This window comes from Bos indicus, chromosome 19, assembly GCF_029378745.1.
Source record: "Bos indicus isolate NIAB-ARS_2022 breed Sahiwal x Tharparkar chromosome 19, NIAB-ARS_B.indTharparkar_mat_pri_1.0, whole genome shotgun sequence".
Lineage (NCBI taxonomy): Eukaryota > Metazoa > Chordata > Mammalia > Artiodactyla > Bovidae > Bos > Bos indicus.
In genome coordinates, this window is record NC_091778.1 from 48,101,044 (window position 1) to 48,128,641 (window position 27,598).

The 27,598-nt window shown below is 43.5% G+C and overlaps 2 protein-coding genes across 6 annotated transcripts in view; both read left to right on the plus strand.

Annotated features, from left to right (window-relative positions):
- EFCAB3 (EF-hand calcium binding domain 3) overlaps positions 1-2,233 on the plus strand; it is a 149,510-nt gene extending 147,277 nt beyond the window's left edge. For all 3 annotated transcript variants that reach the window (XM_070773709.1, XM_070773710.1, XM_019980735.2), the window contains one exon: positions 1,740-2,233. In XM_070773709.1, coding sequence (XP_070629810.1) covers positions 1,740-2,066 — 327 coding nt within the window. In that variant the 3' untranslated portion in view covers positions 2,067-2,233. The remainder of the gene's footprint in view (positions 1-1,739) is intronic.
- Positions 2,234-6,836: 4,603 nt separating this feature from the next.
- Positions 6,837-17,929, plus strand: METTL2A (methyltransferase 2A, tRNA N3-cytidine). 3 transcript variants are annotated; one of them, XM_019982069.2, is made up of 9 exons: positions 6,837-6,975; positions 7,181-7,272; positions 8,957-9,312; positions 10,405-10,454; positions 10,790-10,850; positions 12,532-12,671; positions 14,499-14,605; positions 16,247-16,312; positions 17,163-17,929. In XM_019982069.2, exons 1-9 carry the CDS (start codon positions 6,866-6,868, stop codon positions 17,315-17,317), a joined length of 1,137 nt encoding a protein of 378 aa, XP_019837628.2. In that variant the 5' UTR covers positions 6,837-6,865; the 3' UTR covers positions 17,318-17,929. The 3 variants fall into 3 exon arrangements, with proteins under 3 accessions (XP_019837628.2, XP_070629812.1, XP_070629813.1); XM_070773711.1 differs by lacking the exon at positions 16,247-16,312; XM_070773712.1 differs by lacking the exons at positions 16,247-16,312; positions 17,163-17,929 and adding an exon at positions 14,859-16,240.
- The last annotated feature ends 9,669 nt before the right edge of the window (positions 17,930-27,598 follow it).

The window sequence follows — 27,598 nt, forward strand, 5'->3', positions numbered from 1 at the left end:
ATTATCTGGGTCGTGAAGATCTTTTTTGTACAGTTCTTCTGTGTACCACCTCTTCTTAATATCTTCTGCTTCTGTTAGGTCCATACCATTTCTGTCCTTTATTGACCCCATCTTTGCATCAAATGTTCCCTTGGTAAATCTAATTTTCTAAAAGAGATCTCTAGTCTTTCCCATTCTATTGTTTTCCTCTGTTTCTTTGCATTGATCGCTGAGGAAGGCTTTCTTATCTCTCCTTGCTATTCTTTGAAACTCTGCATTCAAATGGGTATATCTTTCCTTTTCTCCTTTGCTTTTCGCTTCTCTTCTTTTCACAGCTATTTGTAAGGCCTCCTCAGACAGCCATTTTGCTTTTTGACATTTCTTTTTCTTGGGGATGGTCTTGATCCCTGTCTCCTGTACAATGTCAGGAACCTCCATCCATAGTTCATCAGGCACTCTGTCTATCAGATCTAATTCCTTAAATCTATTTCTCACTTCCACTGTATAATCAAAAGGGCTTTGATTTAGGTCATACCTGAATGGTGTAGTGGTTTTCCTGACTTCCTTCAATTTAAGTCTGAATTTGGCAACCATCCTTAAGTTATGCTTTTTCCACACTCCCCACATCTACTAATCACCTAATCTGGCTACTCCCATTTTCCCAAAGATTTTTCAAATCTGTCCCCTTCATTCCATCATATTGCTATTGCCTAAACTGAAGCCCTTGTTAGGCTTTACCTGGACAACAACTTCCAACCTGCTATCCCTTCCTCACAGCTCCACCCGTTCTCCACACAGCTGCTATGGAGAATGGGTCCTAAGAAGATCCAACCTGTCACTGTCCTGCTTAAGAAATGAATGCTTCCCTCTCGGCAATGGCAGCGTATTTCAACTGTATTTTCTGTTCCACACAACTGAGGGTCTCATTGCACTTCCCACAGAGCAGTGTCTCACTACAGCATGATTTTCCCTGACAAAAGGGCTCTCCCCAACCTCACTGAGAGCAAGTCTTAGGCCTGACTTGCCTCTCCTCAAAGTTAACTCTTTAGTGATACCCTAGGGCCTGGACTCCCCTACCAGCTCTGGGATGAATTGCCTTGGAGCATTTGTTGTGCTGTCTCCTTTCCCTGGAATACTTTCCCATGGCCACCTACTCCCTAGATTTAATCAAATCCTTGTGGACTTCCAGGCTTCCCTGGTGGCTCAGACAGTAAAGAATTAGCCTGCAATGCTGGAGACCTGGGTTCAAATCCCTGGGTTGGGGAGATCTCCTAGGGAAGGGAAGAGCTACCCACTCTAGTATTCTGGCCTGGAGAATTCTGTGGACAGAGGAGCCTGGAGGGCTACAGTCCATGGGGTCTCAAAGAGTCAAACACAACTGAGCTATTTTCATTTCATTTTTCTTGTGGACCTCCTTAGCTCAGCATCTTCTCCCTCCCTGCCCTGGGCTGGACAGAATGCCATCCTTGGCACTTCTGTTGTACTAAGAGCTCATCTCCATCCCACGTTTCCTCCTTGTTTTAGTCTACCGTGTTTTTAAATTCTTATAAAATTTCTTAATATCTCACTACTCCTAAGAAATGCATTTCCTTTGTCCATCAACTACTAACTCATGTGTCCTCAAGAGGCACTACCTAATATATAAATTCAGTGACTTTCAAGTACCTTGAAAAAATAACCTTTAGGGTATCTAGAATTGCAGTCCAGAAACCAAAGATATTTTGAGGTAACTGCTATAAACTACTGCTCTCTCACTGCAGGTAAAGAGAGCTACAGAAACCTATAACTTGGGAATTGCCCTTGAGCACCGGAAACAAATGCTCAACCTCTGGCGGAAGATTCGAGGAGATTTGATTGGAATAGAGAGTAAAAATGAGTCCTTTTATGACACTTTTTCTACTTATACATGGTCCTGGAATGTCTGCCAAGAATTACTTTCCCCGAAGGACCTAAAGTTATACGATGCCCACGTGAACAGGAATGCCCTCCACAACTCTGTATTCTCGTCCTCTTCAGATATCAGTGAATGTGACACAGACACAGGAAGAAAAAGAAAACGGAAAGGCTTCAAGGGCTTTCGACAATGAAACTACGTTTTCTTAACAGCTCATCGCAAACTACTTTTTCATAGATATCAAAATTATTCTTGCTTTCGTCTAATACATCCTCAGCAGCTGGAAACGTTGACATCTTTTGAATTCTGACCAGTAAAAAAGTTTAAGTCATAGTATGGTTTCCCTTTCCTAATTCTTAACTGGTAAATAGATGCCTTGGGGAGAAGGCAATGGCACCCCACTGCAGTACTCTTGCCTGGAAAATCCCATGGACAGAGGAGCCTGGTAGGCTGCAGTCCATCGGGTCGCTAAGAGTCGGACATGACTGAGCGGCTTCAGTTTCACTTTTCACTTTCATGCATTGGAGAAGGAAATGGTAACCCACTCCAGTGTTCTTGCCTGGAGAATCCTGGGGAGGGGGGAGCCTGGTGGGCTGCTGTCTATAGTGTTGCACAGAGTCAGACACTACTGAAGTGGCTTAGCAGCAGCAGCAGCAGATGCCTTGGTGTGATTTCTCTAGCAACCAGCTGCACTCTGCTGCCCCCACCTGGGGCACCTCAAAGCTGCCTGGGCCCCAGCAGGAAGGATAAAAGCAAAGATGGTACTTAACACAGGGCTGCCCTCTGACCTCCTAACAGCCCTCTCAACAATAAGCATCTGAGTTTATGTGACTTAAGTGGCATCCTTTTTATTTTTTATTGTTTGTGAAATAGGCCAGAAGCAGCAGATGACGATGACCTTTCAGTTTCAGGGAATAATTTTGCAATCCCCCAGGGAACCTTGATTAGATCTGGGTTTTCCTAAGGATCCTAATCCTAAACCCCTGGATTACTCTGAAAAACAGCTGATCTCACATCGTCTTTCTTGGTGAGTGGTTACAATTTTTTATTGTGGAAAAATATAAATACCATAACATTTATTATTTTATCATATTTAAGTGTATATAATCCATTACCTTTTCTCTTTTAGAAAAAGGAAAATACATGTTCCACACTGATGGAGACAGTGGCTTATAATGTAAAATTATAACATGCCAGGAACAAGTAATGAAAATAGCTGCTGCTGCTAAGTCGCTTCAGTCGTGTCTGACTCTGTGTGACCCCAGAGACGGCAGTCCACCAGGCTTCCCCATCCCTGGGGTTCTCCAGGCAAGAACACTGGAGTGGGTTGCCATTTCCTTCTCCAGTGCATGAAAGTGAAAAGTGAAAGTGAAGTCGATCAGTCATTCCCGACTCTTAGCGACCCTATGGACTGCAGCCTACCAGGCTCCTTTGTCCATGGATTTTCCAGGCAAGAGTACTGGAGTGGGGTGCCATTGCCTTCCGGCTCCCAAAACTGTTCAATGAAATAAGCCTGAAGTAATTTTGTGTTACCTTGAATATTCAAAACTGTCTAAAAATATTTGCCATTCTTTATAATTTTTATGATTGGGACAAAAATAAATAACATTTTCTATCCAAAAGATGAAATTTACAGTTTGACAAGAGATTTTTTTTTTTTTTTTTTTGGTATGGCTGTGTGAGTATATCAGGAAAACCTGAGATTTCATTTGGATGCCAAAATATTAGAATTCCTGGGATATTTCCTTGAATCATTGGGCTAACAGGACAGAATATTTTTAAGTAGATCTGTCCTGGAAAATCTAGGATAGATTCTATTAAAATTATTCTTCACAGAAATACATTCTATTAAGTCACCACACACTGTTGACAACAGCATAAGTTGGCATCTCTCTGATGGAACACAGTATAGCAACAGGTACTCGGCCAGTCCACCAGTTATTTCCTGAGTTGCATACTGTGAGCTGGATCCTGTTCTCAGACCTAGATACGTAACCGCGAACAGACAGATAAAATGCTCTGACCAAAGACTGAGGGCAGGAGAAGGGGGCAACAGAGGATGAGGTGGTTAAAGCATCACCAAATCAATGGATGTGAGTCTGAGCAACTCCAGGAGATAGCAAAGGACAGGAAGGCCCGGCATGCTGCAGTCCATGGGGTCACAAAGAGTCAGACATGACTTAGTAACTGAACAACACAGAGCTTCGTAACAGAGCTAATTATAACCATTGACTCAGCACTTCCACTTCTAGAAATTAATCCTAAAGAAATAATAATGAATGTACAAAATGATTTAGTTATAAGGATTTTTCTTATGGTGAATTTTTAGTAGCAAACAAAGTAGCCTAATTGTCTGATACCTCATGGTATAACTATCCAAAACAATACCAGGGTCATTAAAATGATGTCGTAAGATACTTCAAATAAAATAATAATATTCACAATTGCAAAGCAGACCACAGCTCCTAAAAGGAATGAAAGAACTTTATGGAGTTGTTCTAAAACTTCATCATGATTGAACCCAGGTCTCCAGCATTGTAGACAGACTCTACCGTGTTAGCCACCCAGGGAAGCCCCTAACTATGATGGTGTTGCACAAATACATATTCTTATGAAAACTCATCAACCTGTACATTTTAAATGGAAAATTTAATTGTATGTCAATTTTACCTCAGTGAAACTGTAAAACAGCAGGGAGGGGCACAAAGTAGTTTGTTCTAAAACTATTTAACTTAAAAATTATTTCTATAAACAAGAAACATTGGAAGGATAGAAATCAAAGTGTCTAATGTGCTAAACTAAGGGTGGAGTATGATATTTTCTTTTCTTCTTCTGCCTTATCTATATCTTCTAAATGTTCTACAGTAATCATATATTTATTTGCAATAAAGAAAAAAATCACAAAATCTTTTTTAAATTTAACATTGTTAAACCAACTTATTCAATATATAGGACTGCTACAAAGGCTGTCCAGGGTCTATGAAACGTTAAAGAGAGCAAATTAGGACAGTAGGCTCCCTTCACCAGTCTTCAGTTCCAGAGCACATGCTTACACAGCCCAGAACCTTCCACTGAGTGGAACTGAAAGAAAAGCCTGAAACAATTAACTACCTCAGTCCAGGGTTAACACTCAAGGCCATAATCCAGAATGAAATTTCTCAATCTTTCCCTGCTTTGAACCCCTGCCACCCACTAAGCTGGGAGAATTCTCATTACTCACCAGCAGAGGGACCCTTAGCTCCTCTGAAAGGTAGTTCTTGCTGACTCTACAGCCTGATACCACCAAGGACTCACAGACATCTTCCAAATTCCTTCTGAAATATTATTGTGGGTGCTTCAAAAGATGGAGAAAAATGAGTTCTACAGGCCAACCAAAGATAATTGTAATAAAAGTTAAAATTAGGATACTTTGTCACATCTTATTTAAAGGCCCAACTTGCTTGACACTTTAAATGACTCTAATTGGAACTAATATAGCTAGTAACTTCAAGTGAAGACAGGGTGAGCTATCTGGAAGAAAATATGCAATAGGACTGTTGACCGGCACCACAAATCTTTCGGTGTGGGGAGAGAGAAAAGAAATAAACCTGTAGATGACAGAGCAAGATATCAAGAATAAACATGAACCAACCACCTTATCTACAAACAACCGACCTTGAGAAAAGATAAAAATTCTTGTACTTGCTTTTTGGAAAGGAGCTTTTGTTCAAAATGTTTCAAAAGACCATGAGAATGGCAAAACAATATTGTTTCCAAATAAAACAGGTTCTTTACTATCATCTTTTTTATTCACTCCTGTGTTTTTATTTGTGACTTAGGGTTTGTTTCCTTTTTTTTTTTTTTTTTGGTGGGAAAGTTATGGAATCATCGCTCCCTTTGGTTTTGCCAATGGAAAGACTTAGGTTTCCCTGGTGGCTCAGTTGGTAAAGAATCCTCCTGCAACGCAGACTCAGGTTCAATCCGTGGATGGGGAAGATCCCCTTGAAAAGGGAATGGCTACCCACTCCAGTATTCTTGCCTGGAAAATCCCACTGACAGAAGAGCCTGGTGGGCTACAGCCCATGTGGTCACAAAAGAGTGAGACACGACTTAGCGACTACACCACCACCACCACCATGGAAAGATTCAGCAATAAGCTATCACTGGTTACCAGTGTGTTAAACCTAGAACTATATACTTAAACAGCTAATCCCTTCTCTTCTTCCAAATGGTAGTCATCCCTCTTCTGGAAATCTTCTCAATTAACTTTATCTTATATTGACAGCATACTTTCTTCTTTTGTAAGTTTGTAGCAATTATCAAAACAAATGTAAGGCTGAAAATGTATTAATATAACTGTATATGTGTATGTATTACAATTCTGATTGTACAAATAAGCTTTCATATGGATAATTTAAAAAGTTAGGTGGTGGGGTTACACTTTTAAACTTGTCCTTGGATATTTGATTTGACAGTTAAACTTCGTGTTCTTGAAATTCATTTCATATCCTTCTCCAGAAAAACGGTGTGGGGATACACAAAACACGCACATAAAACACACACTTTTTTCTTTCCTTTTCCACACCGTGAAAAGCTGGAAAATTGCCCTATTTCCTCACCCTGCTTGCTATTTTTCTCAATTATTTTGGCCATTGCTCTACAGTAAAGCTAGGTAATTATCTAATTATTAAAGTGATTCAAAATTCTTCCTTAAGACAAACTGGGAACTTGTTAAAGCATCCTAGAATTAAAAGGAGGCTCAAGTGGAACGTCTACCACTTTCTCGCCCGCCTGTTGAAGGACTAACGACTCTGGGGCGAAAACCCGCTGAGTCTCCTTCCCAAATAGCTCCGTCCCACCAGGAAGAGCCCGAACGCCGCCTCAACGGGGGACTCATGACTGCCCCACCCGGCCTCCGTGTTTTCCCGCCCAGACCCGGCGATTTCCGAAAGGGGTGTGGCCTGCAGAGCGTTCGCGCGTGAGGGGAAAGTAGGTGTTTCCGGTTCCGGTGTCATGGACTGCTCCTTCCCTGAAGGCGATCCTGCGGCCGTCTGCGGGAAGAGGCAGCAGTTCGGGAGCCGGTTTCTGAGCGACCCCGCTCGCGTCTTTCACCACAATGCCTGGTAAGTGCCCTACCCTTCGCCCGGCCTGCCCTTCGCCCTCAGTCCCAGCGCCGCAGAGCACTCTGAGAAGGCCCTGACCGCCGACCAGAGTCCTGCGGGCCTACTCTTGGCACTCTCCTCCCACGGAGGAGGCGCTGCGGGGCCAGCGACTCGCTGCCCGCGGCGAAAACCTGAGGCGCCTAAGCTGCCCATTTAATTTTCCCAGGGACAACGTGGAGTGGTCGGAGGAGCAGGCCGCGGAGGCAGAAAGGAAAGTCCAGGAGAACAGCACTCAGCGGGTGTGCCAGGAGAAGCAAGGTGCGCCCGGGTGGACCCTCAGTGATATTGACAGCCTGCGTACTGCTGGACGTGCTCTCCGGAGAGGCCAGAGAACCGAGGCCCCGAGAGTCTTTGTTACTAGTCTGATACAGAACTCTGGGATAGAACGAGAAGGGGAGGGGTTGGGCAAGGCTGGGAAAGGGCTGTGCCTTGAGATCTTGTTAGGGCATAAAGGGTGTTTTGGTTTTGATTTGTTGTTTGGAAGAGGATAACTGTATCTCGATAGCATTTTCTAGTGACTTAAGTCTTTAATTATGTTGACTAGACCCGTATCAATATGACTGACCTGTGGCAACATGATTGTCTTGGAGGATATACTTTCTATTGTCATTACATTTTGCCAGAGGAAATGTTGCCATTACAGCTGGATTCAAGTGATCAGATTCTAAATAATGGGGGGTGGGGGGCGGCTGGCTAATGAATCGTGAGTTATGTGTCTTTTCCTTGTGTGGTGGCTATGAGGTGGTACGGCTTCTGCAAAGGAAAGATGGATGAATCAGAGTGGAAATAAGTCTGGGCAAAGGAAAAGAGGCCTCTTCTGAAGAGGTGGATGATTTCACTGAAAAATACACCTAGTTAGTAAAACTAGGACTAGTTGGGCCTGTGTTCTAAGTGACAGTTGAAGGTGGCACTAGAAATTGCAGAGTAGTACCCACAGAAATAGTTCTGAACAAGTAGAAGAGTCCAGTTATGGAATATTAACCTTACATAGTTTGACAAAGACTACATCAAACCAAATTAAGGTTGAGAGGGATTTTGAAAATCATATAGTCCAATATCCTCTTTTTACAGTTAAAGAAACTTGGACTTCAGGACATTAAGTGCCTTGCCCAGAGGTAAGCAGTTTAGTTAGTAGTGGTGGAATTGAGATCCAATTTCTTAGGTTTTTCTTGTTCTACTACACTAGTCAAGGCCCTGTATTGGCAAAGAGCAGAAAGCTAAAATCTAGTTATAAGCCAGTGTTATCTCAAAAATAAAAAGTAAAACTGAAATCTAGGACTGCCTTGATCACCTTCAACAACACAGGTTTCTTTTAAACAGTCCATACTTTAGTCTGTCCTGTCCTCTATCATCAGATCTTCTCATCGAAACACTTTTCCTCTTGTCATCATTTTCTGTTTCCATGCTTGGTATCTGTTAGTAGTGAATTCATTTCTGGGCTCCACACTAAAGAACCACAGACATAGGAATATAATGTAAAGAAGATAGAGTATCATACCTGTACTATAACCATTGACTTCACGTGGGGAATAACTGAAGAACCTGGGGCATTTAGCTTGTAAAAGAGGTTTTAAAAAGGGAAATAATTACCCTCAAATACGAAAGAGCTGTTCTGTATGAGAGAGAGTAGGATCTTTTGACCAGAAATGATTAGACATATTTTTTGCTTAATATTAGAATTTTCTAATAGTTAAGAGCCATCTAAAGATGTGGGAGGAGAATTGATAGGTAGTAAGTTTTCTGGCAGAAGTTGAACTCCCTGGAAGGAAAGATACAGAGCAAATTCAAGTGTGATAGGACCAAATGACCACCAGCTCTGAGACTGAGGTTCTACTTGAGTATAACTTTTGGTATAAAATTTGATGAAGCAGGGTGGTAATTTATATTGTATACAAATAAAACTGAGAGATGGTTCTTAAAATTCTTTCTTAAATATTTACAGCTGATTATGAGATTAATGCCAACAAATATTGGAACAACTTCTACAAAATCCATGAAAACGGGTTTTTCAAGGATAGACATTGGCTTTTTACTGAATTCCCAGAGCTGGCACCTAGCCAAAATCACTTGAAGAATTTGCTCTCAGAGAATAAGAGGAGTGAAGTATATGAATACTATAGAAGCGGTGAGGATGGACCTGATTTAACAATAGAAGAACAGCACAGTTGTTCTTCTGTTAGCCTTGGAGATAAGACACAGCCACCTCTTACGGAAGAGAGTGTAACTCAGAAACTCCATCACCTGGAAATCTGTGCTAATGAGTTTCCTGGATCCTCCGCCACCTACCGAATACTCGAGGTAACCTCCCTTTATTGTCCTGGCAGTGGGGTTAGCGAGGCTGTCTTATGCACAGAGGGTGGCACTAGAGAGGATGAGCCCCAAAGTAACTTCTGATGATGAAGCTGACTAGACTTACCTCCTTTATGTTGGCCTGGAATCACCTGCATTTTTGAGCTTTTGAAATGTCCCAGATGCAGACCAGATGCCTTGGTCATTGACAAACAAAGATAGATCACCTGAGGTGCTACCTGGGAACATTATATTCTGTCCAAAAGTTGTAGTGTCCTGCTAACCCTGCCATCTAGTAGAGAGTCCCAGGTCAGAAGACAGCTTCTGTTACTTCTGATACAGTTATGAGATGGAGAGGTTAGTTAGGATGGTGTCTGCTTTTCAGGTGTGGAGATTTTTTGTCTTCTCAGTCTGTATGTGTGGTAGAGGCTCGGCTAGGCCTGAAGAAGAAAAGTGTGCACTGTAAAGTGACTATTCACAAAAGTGACTACACACCCCACCAGAAGCTGATTAGTTTTGGGACTGAGTCCTCTGGCATGACTTTGTGTTGGTCCCTGATCCTCCCCAAGCGGAGTGGGACTTCTGCCTCATAGTTATTACGGGGTTAATTGAGATAATGTATATATAATGGCTGAGGATAGTGTCTGACACATAGTAAGCTCTTAGTAAATGGTGCTATTTTCATTATTACCACACCCAGCACTGAACTTAGGACCGTGTTGCCGTGGTTCACCTCATGACTTTTTCAATCCAGTCTGCTAGAAACATTTTTCCAGTAATGGTATAGTGGAGGTCAGTAAGAAAATACTCTGTTTACAGGACCATTTGCCCAAACTCAAAAAGTAAAAGCGGCCCATGCTCTTTTTCCCAGACCAGGTCCCATGCTGCTAATAAAAGCCCATATCCTCGTCTACTGTGGCTACCTCTTTAAGGGTTCCTGAGGTCACGGGCAGGGAATGTCATGATTACTCTAGCTCTGGTCACTACACCTTTCCTAATACAGTAAGACAAATTGTTTATTGTTGATTATTTATTTACTTTAGGGAATTAACTCTTTGGGAATTTTGTGATTAATAGTTCATTTCTGATTTCTGTCTACAGGTTGGTTGTGGTGTGGGAAACACAGTCTTCCCAATTCTACAAACTAACAAGTAAGGTTTGTTGTAAAGTCTAACAGCATGTCAGCAAAGAAAAAAGTGATGCATTGTTGTTTCTTGGAACTTTTACTATATTCGAATGGTAACAGCAATTATGGGGAACTGGGTTACAGGAGATTAGATGTCTACACTACCCATTTATGGATTGTTTTGACTTAATTGACTTATAAGTTATCTTTGTCATCAGGGAAAGTAGTGAGTGTTAAACCTGTTACTTTGTTAACATGTGGTGCCTTTGATATTTTAACTCTGCTGCATAGTATAGAGAATAGACATAATCCAGTTTGTAATCTAATGCCTCTGCTGTGTTTTTTTCCTGCCCATTTCAGTGACCCAAGCCTCTTTGTGTACTGTTGTGATTTTTCTTCCACAGCTGTAGAACTGGTCCAGGTAAGTCCAGTGCTCCTATCGGTAATTTTCACTGACTTAAGGGGAAAAGGGCCTCATAAAAATCAAGGTCTCTAACTATTTGCTTATTGTGCTGTGGTCTGAAATAGCCTGGAGTAGAGGAATTGGCCAAACATGATGATGGAACCTGCTGCTTCCTGCTGTGGAACTTTGGGCAGGTCTCTTGACCTTCCTAAAGTCATGTTTTAAGGATTGAAATGAAATGATTGTTTCATTTAGGATTGAGTTACAGAAACTTGTAGACAAACGCAGCTAATTAAAGGGAATGTCATAGATCTCAAGGTCATATGGTGTAGCCAGGACTAAAACAGCCCTGACAAAGTATCAGGTACCAAAGACACACTGGTGAGATGCTGCCACCCCCTTCACAGCACCTCCCTCAAGGTCATAGTGTTTTCCCTCCCATTGCCCATTTGCCTTTTGCTTGCTTTTTTCCTTTGCAGCCGGTTTTCTCTGACAGGTTTTTCCTGGTTTTATACATGGCCCAATATACTTGCCCCTCTCAGTCCCTTATAAGTCTTCCCTCTTCAGATATTCCCAGAACCTCACCTAAATGACAGTGTCTTGATTCCAGAGTCCCCAGAAAGTCTGATTGACTCAGCTCAGCTGACCCTCTACTTGCCCTGTTAATTAGCTGTGACCAGTGAGGAACATGGAGAAGGCAATGCACCCCACTCCAGTACTCTTGCCTGGAAAATCCCATGGACGAAGGAGCCTGGTGGGCTGCAGTCAGACACGACTAAGTGACTTCACTTTCACTTTTCCCTTTCATGCATTGGAGAAGGAAATGGCAACCCACTCCAGTGTTCTTGCTTGGAGAATCCCAGGGATGGGGGAGCCCGGTGGGCTGCCGTCTATGGGGTCGCACAGTCAGATATGTCTAAAGCAACTCAGCAGTAGCAGCAGTGAGAAACAAAATCACATTTCAGAGAAGAGAGAGAGAGATAGGGAAGTTACCCTAAAATGTGTGTTACAATCATGTATGATGCTCCTAGCATAGGAGCTCAGGGATCGGCAATATTTCTGGTTGGCTTTTTTTTTGTTGTTTTTGTCTTGCCACTCGACTTGCGGAGTCTAAGTTTCACAACCAGGGATCAAACCTGAGTCCCTGACAGTAGAAGTGCTGAGTTCTAACCATTGGACCACCAGGGAATTTCAGATTCTGAAACTCTCCTTAAGGGCCAATGCCTGATGAATAGTGAGACTTTTTAAATTAGTTTAATGATAATAAATTGTAGGTGAAATCTTCCACATCTGGAGAGAGAGATTTTCCTGGAGAATTCTGTGATCTGTGTAATATGCTGTAGTGGGAGTTGCTTTAAATCATGCTTTTTCAGTATGTTTTGTTTTCCTACTTATGAGGTTTCTCCTTGCCCTTTTGGTCACTTACCTTCCTCATTTTTTTCCAGTCCTCAGATCTGACTCCTCATCAGAATAAAGACTAGAAGTAAAGGAGTCAGGAATGTACCATTTTAAACATACAAGTTGGATTTCACAGGCTCCTAGAGTTGTTCCTGGTTCTTAACCCTAAGAGTAACAATGTTTGCTGTAATGGCAAGAGCTATCTCCCTCAGTGGGAAGCAGCAGGGATTATGTTTAAAGCAAGATGGTTTTTCTTGAGGCTATATGAACATTTTCTAACCTCTCTTCCATCTGTCTGCAGACAAATTCGGCATATGACCCTTCTCGGTGTTTTGCCTTTGTTCATGATCTATGTGATGAAGATAAGAGTTACCCAATGCCTGAGAATAGTCTTGATGTCATCATCCTTATATTTGTTCTCTCAGCAATCGTTCCAGACAAGTAAGTTTTAAGTCCCTTAACCAGTAGCATAGCAAAAACAAAGCTTTGATCAGGGACCTTGATCTCAGAGTTGGAACCTTAATAAAAATGATTTTAATGTTCTGATAGGCAGGAAGAAGCTATTTCATTCTAAGCGATAGAAGCTTGTCAACCACTTTTCTAAGTTTGTCTTGGAGTCCACGTTGGACTCCAAGCATCTAAACCTCTGCCTGTTGACTGCAGTGGTTGGTTCTTCTTATGATAATGGTTTAACATCTCCAAAGAATGAGGGAGTCATCTTAGTGGGTATGTAGAGAAATTTCCTGTTAATGATCACATAGCATGGTATCTTAGAACTGTGAATGCCACAGCTATTCAAGAACATCTCATTATTGGCTTTTTAAATAAACCAGGCTTATTAACAGCACAAAATATACAGTGAAACTTAACTCATCAAGTGTTTTCTGATATTTAAGTTCTTTGGAAAACTTCTCTAGTAAGGAAAATTCCATAAAATCAAGATTAAAGGAAAGTGGATTGGTTTACCTTAAAAGATACCATTAAAGGCTCCTGGACATAGGCAGCCAGTCATCCCAATGAAGTTGAAATATTGTCTCAAGGAAGCGGCATCAGTCGGGGTGCTTTGGGGGGTGGGGTGTGATTGACTTTCTCTAGCCCACATTTCCTCTAGGATAGCACTGTGTCACTTGACCTGATAGGAATATTGTGAGTGTGAAATAAGGGCAGTGGAAGACAGCCCAAACAGCCTGGCATGGTTTTAAACATTAATTGCAGAAGCTTACATGCTGTAAATTTTATATAGTTTCACTTATTTATATATTGGCTGTACTGGGTCCTCATTGCTGCTCACACTTTTCTCTAGTTTCACAGAGCAGGGACTACTCTGTAGTTGCAGTATACGGGCTTCTAATTGCAGTGACTTCTCTTGTTAGAAGAGGCACAGGCTCAATAGTTGAGGCGCGTAGGCTTGGATGCTTCGCAGCATGTGGGGTCTTCCAAAATCAGGGCTCAACCTCATGTCTCTTGCACTGGCAGGCGGATTCTTTACTGCTGAGCTACCAAGGAAGCCACCGAGTTTTAAACTGACATGGACTGAAACAAAACATTAAAATTAAAAACATTATTCAAAAAAAAATTTGTTATTCAGTATTTAATCAGACTTTCATGTGGTTTTTATAAGTTCAAAGCATTTATACTTCTTCAGTAGTTAAAGCTGAAACCTACGCTGAGACTCTATATATGGTAAATGCAGTCGGAAGTGTAGAGCACTCTGCCCAGAGTACTTATTTGCATACAGATTGTGTCACCTTGTAAAGTTCTTGAGATTCAGTCCTCATGTAACAGATGGAAATAGACAGGCTGCATTCAGAGATCTTGAGCCTAGTGGGCAGGTAGGTGGGTCAACTAGCAGTTTCCTCACTGGGTGGTCAAGGGTCCTCTCAGAGATCCATGGGAGCCCAGCGTGGGGATGACTTTCCCCTGAGGAGTGGGAAGTGAGCCAGAACGAGAGCATGTAACTTCCCGCACAGTGGATCCCTACTGAAGGAGCAGCCCTCTTCATACTGAAGGCAGTGGATAGAAGCCACGGTTGTAAGCAGACAGTAGAAGGTACATTAGAATTTGGGCGTGAGCTCAGGTTATAACTGAAACAAGAGCATAGGAGCTAAGATTTCAGGGCTGATGTGTCAGTGTTGGGAAGTTCACTGGCTTTTCCAAATAACGCTACAGAGAAAAGGGACCTGTTCTTTTTTGTGGGGGGGGGTGGGGGTGTTAGGAGGGGACTCTGTTCTTGAAGAGATCTGATCTTCGTTCCCTGCCGCCCTTCAGGATGCAGAATGCTATCAACAGGCTGAGCAGGCTTCTGAAGCCCGGGGGGATAATGCTTCTGCGAGATTATGGCCGCTATGACATGGCTCAGCTTCGGTTTAAAAAAGGTATTTTTCCCCACTATAATCAAAACAATGGCTTTGCCCTCAGAATAGTCTCACAAATTAGTGGAATAAAATAGAGACTCTTGAATTATATAGCTCCATACAGAGAGCCATTTCATACATGATAAGAGTGGTATGTTTTAAGTGTGATATGGCAAAAGATGCCATTAAAAAGTTAAAAGATAAATGACAGATTGAGGACAAATATTTCAGTTAATAGAACAGTAAAGACTTAATATCTATGATGTTCAAATAGGACTGCTGGCAAATTGATAAGGGAAAAGATCAGTGACCCACCCGGAAAACAGATGAGAAGTGTGTTAGAGTTGATTTACTGAAGAGCGTATCCAAATGGCCGAAAACAAAACTTCAAGAAAATGGAAACAGCAAGGAGATACCTATTGCTGGCTGACTCAGAGAGAGCAATGTTCCTCCATGGAAGGCAGAAATAGGAATAGTTGTGGCTTTTTTTTCAAAAGCACCTGGTGTTATCCATTCAATCCAACAATCCTCTGGGGACTTATTCAGGAACCAGCACATAGTATGTATGTAATAAGCAAAACCTTGGAAACAAAGTGACTGCCTCTGCACAGGGTAATGTGTGTAATCACATGGGATGGACCCCATACCACTGGTCTCGTGGAGGGTGGACTTGGCTGTGTGACCAACTGAGAAAAGCATTGTGCGGGTTGGTATTTTACACTTAATCCTGTGTTTAACAGTAGATAGGGAAAAATAAAGCACGGAGAAGGCAATGGCACCCCACTCCAGTACTCTTGCCTGGAAAACCCATGGACGGAGGAGCCTGGTAGGCTGCAGTCCATGGGGTCGCTAAGAGTCGGATACGACTGAGCGACCTCACTTTCACTTTTCACTTTCATGCATTGGAGAAGGAAATGGCAACCCACTCCAGTGTTCTTGCCTGGAGAATCCCAGGGACGGGGGAGCCTGATGGGCTGCCATCTATGGGGTCGCACAGAGTCAGACACGACTGAAGCAACTTAGCAGCAGGGAAAAATAAATAAGATTACTTTGACATTCAAAAGGCGTAGAAGGATTGATTACACATCAGGTTGTTAAACTGAGAAGGTCAGGGGGCTTAGCAGCAGAAGGGGAAGTGTGTCCTTGATAAAAATCAGTTTGTATGGGATCCTATTTATGAGTGTGCATGTGGACACCGTGAAGAGACATGCAAAAGGACAGTCACTGAAATGGGAATAGTGGCTGTCTCAGATTTCCTTAAACTTAGCTATATTCCTTGAATTTTTACTATGTGTTTTTAAAGGGGCAGAAAGCCACTTAAAAGTTGCTTTTGTTTTTAAACAAAGTGTATGTGTTATTTATTTAATGGAGGAAGGGAGAAAACAAGCTATTTTCATCCTGAAGCAGAACTGTAAAATAGGGGGCTGAGAATTACATGTGTTCACTGATACTGAAGTTTGATTATTCTTCTGGAGCTGCTGTTCTCCAAAGCATCATTCCTTTGTAGGAGAGAGACTGCAGATTCCTGCAAAGTACCAGAGTAGCTTAGAAAAGGATCTGTTCTCTGCCCAAGAAATTGGTATCTTGATGCACATTTAATTGGCCGTGAAATTGACAGAAGTGCTTTAAAGTTTCTCTGGTCTTTACCACATCACTCTGCAGGTCAGTGTCTGTCTGAAAATTTCTATGTAAGAGGCGATGGCACCAGAGTGTACTTCTTCACACAAGGTACGACGCAAAAACACTTGGCTTTGTGCTGACAGCCCTCAGGACTAGCTTCCATATTCCTCCGTGTGCTTTCAGAAGTGACGTCATCTGGCCCCGCCTACCTTTTGCAGCCTCTTCCCTGCCCTTCCCCACCCCTTAGCCTACCCCCAGCCACCTGGAACTACTCAGTGTTCTCTCAGTAGGCTCAGCTTATATGAGCCTTTGGTCCCTGCCTTGTTCTTCTGCTGCCTGCTCTTCCTCTCCATCACTTTGTCCAAAACAGGACACATGCTCATTTTGCAAAAATGCACTGTAGCTGTTTCTGCTTCGAAGCTGGGTTGTACCTTAGGTGCACCTGAGTTTAAGTGAACCCATTGCTCCCTGGGTTCCAGGTGTAACTCAGAGCTGCTTGTCCTGCTGCCAGTTTTCACCTCCACCGGTGCCATATGAATACTTTGTCCCTGGGCCATCTTCAGGTCACATACTTTGCTGAACCTTTAGTGAGTGATGAAACCTCTCCCTTTAAAAAAAAAACAAAAAGAAATGGTTTTGACATAACATATCAATTTTTGCATATGATTGTAAGATGTACGTAGAACCCTAGAAAATTCTTTCCCATCAGCTGACTCTTAGAAAGGCTTTCCCGGTGCGTTCCAGGCCACCTTTCACACGTGGTTTGCCTTCCTCTGCCTAAACGAGGACTTGCTGCTACCAAGTCACTACTGCGATTGTAGGTAAACCATACTGCCCAAACCACTTAAAGTCTATGAGGCAGGACAGCAGTCTCACAGAGTACCATTTAGCATGGGGAGTGGTAGACACGGTGCTTTTTATTCAGGGGAAAATATGTAAATATCTCTTTCCAAACTAGATGAACTGGACACACTTTTCACTACTGCTGGACTGGAAAAGGTTCAGAACCTGGTGGATCGCCGGTTGCAAGTGAATCGAGGAAAACAACTGACAATGTACCGAGTGTGGATTCAGTGCAAGTATCGCAAGCCTCTTGGGTCTAGCACCGGCTGAGAGGCAGGATCTGTGCTGACTCACAGGCTCGTTGGGCTTTTTAAAAAGAACATTCACAAATGGTGTCTTGTTATTGAACCATTCAAGGATTCAAAACAGATTTGAACCTGGGAAGAATTATTTTATATCAAGATTCTAACTGTTTTGCTTCATATTTGTGAAGCCCTGTGATACACTTTCCTCAAGTTTTTTTCTTATGTGGCGATCTCAATCTTTCTTGCCATTTTGTAACTTAATAATTGAAATGTTATTCATGGGAATCAGGAATTTATATCCATGTGAAAGTATTATATGATAAAGTGAATGACTGAGTTGCATTAAATTATCTGAGGATTCAGATATGTGGACTAAGCAGTTGATGCCTGGAAAGATAAATAAAAATCTCACTCAGTGATCATCAAGGAAGCAAGCTGGGAAGAATTGCCTGTCTTTGGATCTTTTCCTGACTCAGAAAAAAAGCATCAATATAGAGTGTCCCTATTAAATATTTGGTTGTGATCTCTGCTTAACCTTAGTTCCTTGGAATTTTAAGTAGTGTTCACCCCCCACCCCTGCCCCCATCTTAAGTAACCTGTGTCTAAAAACATTAAAAAGATCTTCACTTTTAGCAAATTGTCTTGTGTGTGTGTGTGTGTGCGCGTGCTCTTATATTTTTGACGCAAAAGACATTGGGAGAATTTTAGGCATTTCACTTCTGAATGTGATCATTCCATCCCTGTTACTTTTTTAATGTGATTGCTGCCCTCCCCCACCCCCTTGATTTATTTTTTTCTTCTTTTTTTAAAGAAAGTATTTATTTATTTGGCTGCTCTGGGTCTTAGTTGTGGCACACGGGATCTTCCATCTTCATTGCAGCATATAGGATCTTTTTTAGTTGCAACACATGGGATCTAGTTCCCTGACTAGGGATCAAACCCAGGCCCCCTTCAGTGGAAGCACAGTCTTAACCGCCAGACCACCAGGGAATTCTGCCCTGAATCCTTTTTAAGAGTAAGTTGCAGGATGATGTCCCAACACTACAGTGTATCTTATGTAATATTTTGTAATGTGTAATTCCTGTAACTGAAGATATTCTCTTAGATCACCAAACATATCCATCAGAAGTAGAAATTAACATGGAAACACCCAGCCTCAGATAACCAAGTTTTCCCAATGGGGTCCAAATAATATCCTTTATCATCAAAAAAGAAAAAAGCCATTGTGTTGCATTTAGTAGTCATGTCTCAGTTTCCTTCAGCCTGGAACAATCCTTGAAGTTTGTTTTTATGACCTTGACATTTGAAGATTAAAGCCTTTGCAGAGTGCCCTCAAATTGGGTTTGTTGGTGCCTTCCTCATGATTTGGTTTTAGTTACGTATTGTTGGCAGGGATATCAGAAGTGTTGCTGTTGCAGTATGTTGATTTTGAAGTATCTTAAATTGTTGATGTTAACTTTGATCACTTAATTGAGGTGGTGCCTGGTGGGTTTCTCCACTGAAAAATCCCTAAGAAGTATTTTGTAAGGTAGTGCTTTGAGACTAAATATCCCATTCCTCTTTAAACTTTACCCCATTGTTTAAGCATCTGTTGCTGTTTCTTGGCTAAATTACTATCATGATGGTAGCCAGGTAGTGTGTTTGAATCCCACATCCTTCCTACACTTACCGGTTGGTGCTCTGTGTAAGGAAGGCTTCCTTTTCTCTCTCGGTTTACTTACGGATTCATGGGTTTCTATTTTACTCAGTGCTTATTGTACATTGCTATCATTTTGATACTTTGTGATTTTTATGCTCATTGTCCCAGATTTGGCCACTGGGAGCCCCTTCATGTGTTTCTGTGACCCTTTGTCATGTGCAAAAAGGAGGCAAAGACTCCACTTTTTAAGGTGCAGAGCACAAGACAGGAGCTGGGAAGATGGAATAAAAACTGTTTCTGTTGTAAATGCTTCAGAGATGCCAAAGGGAATCGTTTAGTATATCTAGTCTTCATTTCAAAGGATGAATGAACAACCATTCCAGCACTTCAAGCACAAGTTGTTCCAGGCTCATCGTGTACCTTCTCTGTCTCAGTCTGAACCAGCCATGCCCCGCAAGGAGGTCTAGTTTCATTTAGAAGAGCCGGGTGTTTAGAAACCAAGCTAAGGGTGCTCACTGGGTGCCTGTTCCCTGGCCCCCTCAGTGGATGAAGTACAGCGATATGTGTATATATACATACTCGAGTCTGTATTTCTCTACTTAAATATGTATTGAAAACCATCAGTTCAGACGAATACCTTTGATCCCAGTCCAACACCGCAGGATTTTGTGTCTGTACTTGTTCCCTTTTCAACAATCACCAATGCCCATAATCCTAAACATAATGGGCTGATCCCCTCACATATAACCATTTTTTCTATGTCACCTACACCCAGCCAGCCAAGGGAGCGCCTCCAACAAGGTTGTCATCCGCATGGCAGTGACAGGGCTCTCCGTGGAGATTTCCTGCCACAGTGCTGGCTGGCGTCACCACCACCATGACAAGCTGGTGCTGGCAGACGCTGTAATCGAGAACTTTGCTCCAATGAAGATGAAACAAGATGAACAAGGACCACTAGGGAAGCTTTTTAAGGTGTGTTGGAAAAGCCAAAGAATTAGCATATCTGTGTGCCAAGAAGTGAAAAAATTTGGTGGAGTTTAAGAAGTTTCAACTAGTTATAAAAAGGCTTTTATTTATTGTGGTCTGCACACTTCAGTAAAGGCAACTTTTCTCACGAGAGAAAAATTAGTTTGGAGACACTTAATTTGGTACACCTGATCATTGCCTTTTTTAATTTTTCTGGCTCAGATGGTAAAGAATCCACCTGCAATGCAGGAGACCTGGGTTTGATCCCTGGGTCAGGAAGAGCCCCTGCAGAAGGGAATGGCTACTCACTCCAGTATTCTTGCCTGGAAAATTCCATGGACAGAAGGAACCTGGCAGGCCACAGTCCATGGGGTCACACGACTGAGTGACTATTTCCTTTCCTTTTAAAGTAATTCTGTTATTTTATTTTTGGCTTTGCCGGGTCTTCATTCCTGTGCGGCTCTCTCTCTAGTGCCGGCAGCCAGGGGCCATTCTCTAGTTGTGGCGCGCAGGCTTATTGTGATGGCTTCTCTTGGGAGCCCGGGCTCTAGGGTGCAGGGGCTTCAGTAGTTGTGGCACCTGAGCTTTAGAGCACAGACTCAGTAGTCGTGGTGCAAAGGCTTAGTTACTCAGTGGCATGTGGAGTCTTCCCAGATCAGTGATCAAATGTGTGTCTTGCGTTGGCAGGCAGACTCTTTACCACCCAGTCACCAGGGAAGCTCAGAAACAGTTTTTATTCCTTTATCCCAGTACCTGCCTGTGCTTTGGGTTTAGGTATATAAAAGTTGAGCCTTTATCTTTCCTTCCTATTGCCCCCACCCCCCATCTCTTTGCCATTTAGCCATATGCCAAGCTCTCTTTTTATCTGTCAGGCTAACTTGAACTCTGTAAGGGACTTTGCATAATTTTTCAGCCTTGGAATCACTAATGAGGGGCAGCGGACAATTAAACATGGTCAGGGTAGATTAAAGTATGACCTCAGTGCCACTCAGGAAAACACAGGCTGCCTGGGCTTTCAGTCTGACTCTCTTGACCCTCTTCAGGTAAGAAAAGTGCTGTGTTGGCTGGGAAGGTAGCTCCACATACGAAACTTCTCAGAAAGTTGTGTGGTTTAGATTCAAGTCTAGCAGAGTAGTGTTTCTGAAACTCACTGATCTTCCTAAGTGATGTTAATTTGGCTGAGGAGACAGATTCAACATTGTTTAAAAAATGAGGGACAGTTTGATTTGAGATGGGTGCGCCAGGGCTATCAGAGAGGAGCTGTGTTCCTGACGGCGTTGCCCAGGGTCAGGTTGTGACACTCTTCCCCGGAGACCTTGGGTCCTTATGGCTCAGAAGTGATTCGTCTCCTGGTGTGCGTGCTTCATCTTGAACCTGGCCTCTGCTGATGCTGCCAGACCTATTGCTTTGCAATGGGTCCTCTAGCTGCCTTCATGTGAGTTCATAATCTCCTGGGCTCTGGCTGGGAAATCAGGACCTTGGAAATTTAGCAGGAAAAGGAAAATCTAATGTGCTAGGACATACTGCTTTCCTCTAATTGATTCCTATCTTTGATTAAAGGTGTTACTTTAGTAGTTGGGCGGGGCGGGGGGGCTTATATCTGACTTAAAAGATGAACTCACGACTAACAGCTTCTTTCACTCTTCACAAAGGCCTGTTCTTTGGTTTGTGGCTACAGCTGCTATTTTCAGAGCCGAGCTGCATCGATGCGTTGCACATTTTTATATGCATCTTAATTCTGTGATTTGGGAACCTGGGTTGAGGGGTGGGAGGAATGCTGGTGATAAATTTTGCCAGAGAAAAAGGTAAAATGATGCATCATGGCTGCCTCTCCATTCCAATGAATTTCTAGGTTCAAGATTGGGTATGGATTGTCTGTTGACTAGTCAGTGGGATGTACTGCATGACCAAGTTAGGGGACCAACAGCCACAGTCAGATTCCACCCTCTGGGGGCGCCCCCTGAGACACAGTAGCCAGTAACCTTGACCAAAGGCACAAACTTGGCCTCTTCACCTTGAGGGAAGCCCCAGATTGCATACCTAGAGAATCCCCATGGACAAAGAAGCCTGGTAGGCTACAGCCAATGGGGTTGTCAAGAGTCAGACACGACTGAGAAAGCACATACATTCATTCCCCACCTTCCTTTCTCTGAGTTTGGATTTCTTCATTAAACCTTAAATATCACCTCCCTTCTCTGCCAAAAATGAAAGAAAGAAAAAATATATATATATCCTTTTAGAAGGAACCATACTTGAAACCCTTAAGACAGCAATAGCTTGTTAGAGAAATGCCTCCGAGGGGAGGAGCAGGACGGAAGAAAAGCCCTCTGATGCACGGTGCTGCCAGTGAACCCCACGCCCTCCTCAGCCTTGCTTCCCATTACTCAACATTTATTGGGTGATTAAGACCGACAGTGGGGCCCACTAAATGATGAATTTCTTGGGGGAGCTTTGTATTCTCAACATTTAGCCAGGTGGCAAACACCTGACCCACAGCCGTGCAGAGATACGTGAAGACTGAATAATAGCTTCTTCCTGCCGTGCCCTCATCCCCCTCAACAGACATGCATCGACACCCAGTTTGTATTTAACTTCAGAAGACTGTAGTGTACAGGGCTTTGATTGCAAGCACGAGCAGCTCAAGCTGGCTTAGGGAGAAAACAGAAGGTAGAAGGACATGGGGTGTCTCATGGACCCCCAGGCAGAAAGGAAGAGGGGCCTAGGGAGCCCTGGGAAGTGTGTACTCCCCAGAACCCTCCAGTCTGGCTAAGGACCTTCCCTGCTGTTTGGTCCACTTGTAGGAAATGACTATAACCCACCTCCTAATGCTGATGTGTGTGTGTGTGTGTATACAGTTGCCAGAATGGGATTACAGACCAAGCAGAGTCCCTAAAAGGCTTCCACAGAACACCATTTTTGTGACATGTGGGCACCTGAAATTAGTTTTAAACTTATTTTTAAAGGAAACTTTATATCATTATGATAAATGTAAAATAAGTATCACTCATCATGAGCAAAAGTCTTTAAAAAATAAATACAATGAAAACAAAAGAATAGTATAAGTTCTATCTGGATCTGATTGCTGGTGAAAGGCCCTGAGCCCCAGGCCTGGAAACCCCACAGAGCAGAGTCTCAGCTCTCTCGGAGCTCATGTTTGGATGGGGTGATCCCAACAATATAAACCCATAAAAAATGAATCAGGTGAGGATGTACCAGGAAGAGTCAAACACAGTAGGAAGGATACAGAGGTGGCGGGGAGCGGGGGAAAGGGCCCTCTGAGGTGGGGTGGGCAGGAGGAGGTGACATCCTTCATGGGATATGTGAGGGCAGAGCCTTCAAGACCAGAGGAACAGCCACTGCATCTCCACCCCTCAGCGTGAGCAACACTGCATCACAAAGAGAAGCTTCCGGGACCATTGCTCACTCTTGTAATAAATGTATCTGCCTTCAGCACATTTTAATAAGAGTTACCCAAACTGACTAAGCAACAAGTAAGAATAATTACTTGTCTCCTTCAGAACCCTCAGGTCCAGGATCTGGATTCTTTCTTCTCGGTTCATTTAGGGACTATTAAAATTATGCAGGCAGCCCAACTCACAAGAGCCTGGTACATAAATGAGGATTATTGATCTGTGATCTGAGGCATGACTGACAAGCCAAGGGGATCTCCCCAGGAAAGGAAGCTGCTGCTTGAAAAACTGAAGATCAGAAGTTGATTGTTAAAAATACACTAGAAAACGGGGGGGAAAAAACAATACATCAGAGTCTAGGAGTCAGTGCTATGAAGAGAAGCTCCCATCCAGCCTTGGTGCTGTCCACCCCGGGGAGGCAGCAGTGGAGCAGATCTGTAGTAACACTACCTAGCATCTGGTTAAACCTTAGTACTCTTTAAAAGGCTTTTCATATGTTTAATCCTCACAGCACCCCTGTGAAGTATCAGTACAATCATCGCCTTTTTACAGATGAGGAAATCTGAAGTTCAAGGACAGTAAACGGTTTACCAAGGTCAGACAACTAGTGTTAATCGTTAAGGTAATTAGCCTAAGATTAAGGAGGGGAGGTTTGATAAAAATGATATTTGACATAATATAGGGGTTTAAACATTCTTGGCCCCAACCAGCTGTGCCTGCCTGGGAACATGGCACACCTGCTCAGCGGTTAATCCTGTCCCCTTCCATGTGGAGCATGAGGAGGAGACAGGCGCCGCCCAAACCCCCCACCCCCCGCTAAGCCTTCCAGGGGAAAGGAGAATACTGCAGCTGTCAGAAGTGTAATATCAAGACAGCTCTTAAAAGTCCATGAAATCAGCTACATTATGTTGGTTGTGCAACACTGTACAATTTGCAACTTTTTCATCAAAATAGAAAAATTTTAATCTACCGCATTTACTCTGTGTTTGGGGGCCCTGCCGGCAAGGCTCGGCCTGGGGTGAAGGGAGGAGCCCTTCATCTTCCCAAGGCTGTCTGCTGGGCTGTGTCCTGTGGAGTGGCACCGTGCCAGCTGCTCAGAAGGACACACGCCAAGTTAGATGTTCTGCTGTTGCCATCTTGAAATTCTTAACAATTTTTTAACAAGGGCCCCAGTCCTGTTGCTGCTTCTGTCTTGCTTCTTCTTCCTCCCTCTTCCTCCTTTCTCAGTAAAAAGGGGTCTTTTCTTTTCTTTTTTGGCCACACTGAGAGGCACGCAGAACTATCCCAACCCAGGCCCCCTGCAGTGGAAGCATGGAGTCTTAACCACTGGACCACCAGGGAAGTCCAAAAGGGGTCTTCTCTTGACTTATTTTTTCCCTTCCTATGTTAGGTGTCCTTGGTAGTCCTGGGTTGGGTCTTCTCACCCAGGGAGGACCCCTGCCCACCATGGCTTTTTCTGCCTTTCCGAGCCCCTCTCTTCCCTCCTATCAGTTGGGCCTTCCAGACACGCCCAGCCTGGACACCTCAGACTCACTGCTCCTGGAAGGACTCCGCACAGGCTCCACCTTCTCATGACTGCTGCCTTCTTCTCATTCAGGGTTCAGCTCCAACATTCCCCCCTGAGGTTCCTTTCCCACCAGGGGCCTTGCCCTGTGTCATTGCCACTCCTCAGAACCCTCCGCTGCCCTCACACCACATTGTGAGGCTTTATCGTATTCATGACACTGGAACCATTATTTACTTATTGTCTGCCTCCTGCCTCTAGACTGTAAGCTCCTTGGGTTCAAGAGACTTTGTCTGCTTTGTTCACAGTGGTATCCTCGGGATCTGCAACGGCGTCCTGCACACAGTTGGTGCTCAGTATTTACTGGTTGGATGACACAGAATGTCACCCAGGTGACGGGTCCCTATGGAGATCAGGCATCAAAGCAAAGAAAGTCAAGTTCTAGCATCTAATCCAGCAAGAAATAGTGGAGGGCTCCTCTGACAGTCCATTGGTTGGGACCCTGGGCTTCCACTGCAGGCAGGGGGCATGGGTTCGATCCCTGGTCAGGGAACTCCACATGCTGTGCAATGACCCCAAAAAAGAAGTAGTGGGACTGGAGGTGGAAGCCCGTGCTGGTAGCCCAGGTACTGTGGACAGAAGGTTCCCCATAAATGTTTCTCAGGAGCCAGGCACACCTGGAAGAGAGCAGGGGTAAAAACCCACAGGACAGCAAAGCTGCCAGCTCCCTGAGGAGGAGGCCCACTCAGGGTGGTTTCATGATAACAGAGGCTGCAACAGATTGAACAAGCTGTTCCACTCTGAATCTTTAAATGCCACCAGCACTCGGATAATTCCCAAATCTATGTCACAAGCTAAGGATCCCACTTGAGCCTTGAACTAGTTTATCTAACTGCCTCCTGACATCTCTTTCCTTAGAAGACCCTCAGGCACCACAAACTCAGTCTGTCCGAAGCACAGACCAGGGTTGAAATCCTGGGATCACTGTTTCATTTGTTCTCTGCATCATCTTGGCCCCATTACTGGTTCTCAGTTTCCTTAACTGTCAGTCAGGTATAAAAAATAATCCAGCAGCCCGAGCGGCCCCCTATAACTTATCAGCCCCTTATAGCGGCCCCCACTATAACTTGCAGAGAACAGCATTGAAAACCAACCTCTGTAGGCTATTCTGTATTTACAAGACTAGTTTGTGTAAGACACACTTTATCATATATTGTATATTTAGCAGTTACATATGTGGTATGTCCCCAGGTAACTTTTGCCTGGAGAGAATAACCATGTGTTAGTAAGTGAGTCTGTAGCAGGAAGCACTGATCTGCATTTCTTCTCTAAAGTCCCAGAGAGCAGTGAAGAGGAGATAAAACCTTCAAGCTTTTGATGAGTTTCAGGTTGTTGCCTTCAGCCAGAGTCAGCTTCTTCATGAGGCATGGGGCACAGTCTCCTTTGCAGTGCAGTGACTTGGGCCCATTATACTTTTAGGGGCTTTTGAAAATGTTTTTAATTTTGATTTATTTTAAAACCAGAAGAGAGGAATTCCCTGGTGGTCCAATGATCAGGACTCTGAGCTTTTACTGCTGAGGGCCAAGGTTTGATCCCTGATCAGGGAACTAAGATCCCACAAGCCAACAAGCTGCACCATGCAGCCAGGGATTAAGTTTTTTAAAAAATAAATTAAAAAAACAAAACCAGAAAGAAAAAATGAATAGGATGAATAGGATGGTAATGAAGGCAGCCTCAATTATGTTTGTTTTTATACCAATCAGTTCAGTTCAGTTCAGTTGCTCAGTCGTATCCAACTCTTTGCAACCCCATGGACTGCAGCACACCAGGCCTCCCTGTCCATCACCAACTCCAGGAGTTTACTCAAATTCATGTCCATTGAGTCGGTGATGCCATCTGACCATCTCATCCTCTGTCATCCCCTTCTGCTCCTGCCTTCAATCTTTCCCAGCATCAGGGTCTTTTCAAATGAGTCGGGTCTGATTTCCTTTAGGATGGACTGGTTGGATCTCCTTGCAGTCCAAGGGACTCTCAAGAGTCTTCTCCAACACCACAGTTCAAAAGCATCAATTCTTCAGTGCTCAGCTTTCTTTACAGTCCAAATCTCACATCCATACATGACTACTGGAAAAACCATAGCTTTGACTAGATGGACCTTTGTTGGCAAAGTAATGTCTGCTTTTTAATAAGCTGTCTAGGTTGGTCATAACTTTTCTTAGGACTGACTGGTTTGACCTCCATGCTGTCCAAGAGACTCTCAAGCGTCTTCTCCAGCACCACAATTCAAAAGCATCAATTCTTCAGCTCTGCCATGGGCAATGATGAGACCCAGGGTAAGGGTGTAGCAGCCAGAAGCAAGAACCTGGAGAAACAAAAGCCCTGAGGCAGGGAATCTTAGACATTTGAAGAACTAAAGGGAGGTGGGGAAAAGGTCACCAAAAAAGAATGGTGGAGGAAGTTGGAAAGAGGACTAGACCACCAAGGGCCTCATAAAGCCTGCTGAGTTAGGCTGTCGTCTTATTACATGGAGAAGGTGGGGGAGAGTTTTAGGAGAGGGAGTGGTCTGACCTGAATTACATCTGAATTTCCTGAATTACATGGAAAATATGCTGTGGGGGATGGGACAATCAGAAGGAGCAGTTGGGAGGCTCCCAGTGATGCAGGCAGCTAAGGGTGCACTGAACGTCAGGGGTGGCTAGGAAGATGGAGGGATGGAAGCTCAGAGGGGGACTAGTGGTTGGGGGGCTGCTGAGGGAGGAGTGGAATCAGGACAGATGACAGATGAGG

Excerpts from the sequence above, each read along its gene's own strand:
- METTL2A (XM_019982069.2), top strand. The coding sequence starts at position 6,866 with ATGGACTGCTCCTTCCCTGAAGGCGATCCTGCGGCCGTCTGCGGGAAG. Across the intron at positions 9,313-10,404 it reads CCACCTACCGAATACTCGAG|GTTGGTTGTGGTGTGGGAAA; the intron begins GTAACCTCCCTT and ends TTCTGTCTACAG. Across the intron at positions 16,313-17,162 it reads AGTGTACTTCTTCACACAAG|ATGAACTGGACACACTTTTC; the intron begins GTACGACGCAAA and ends TTTCCAAACTAG.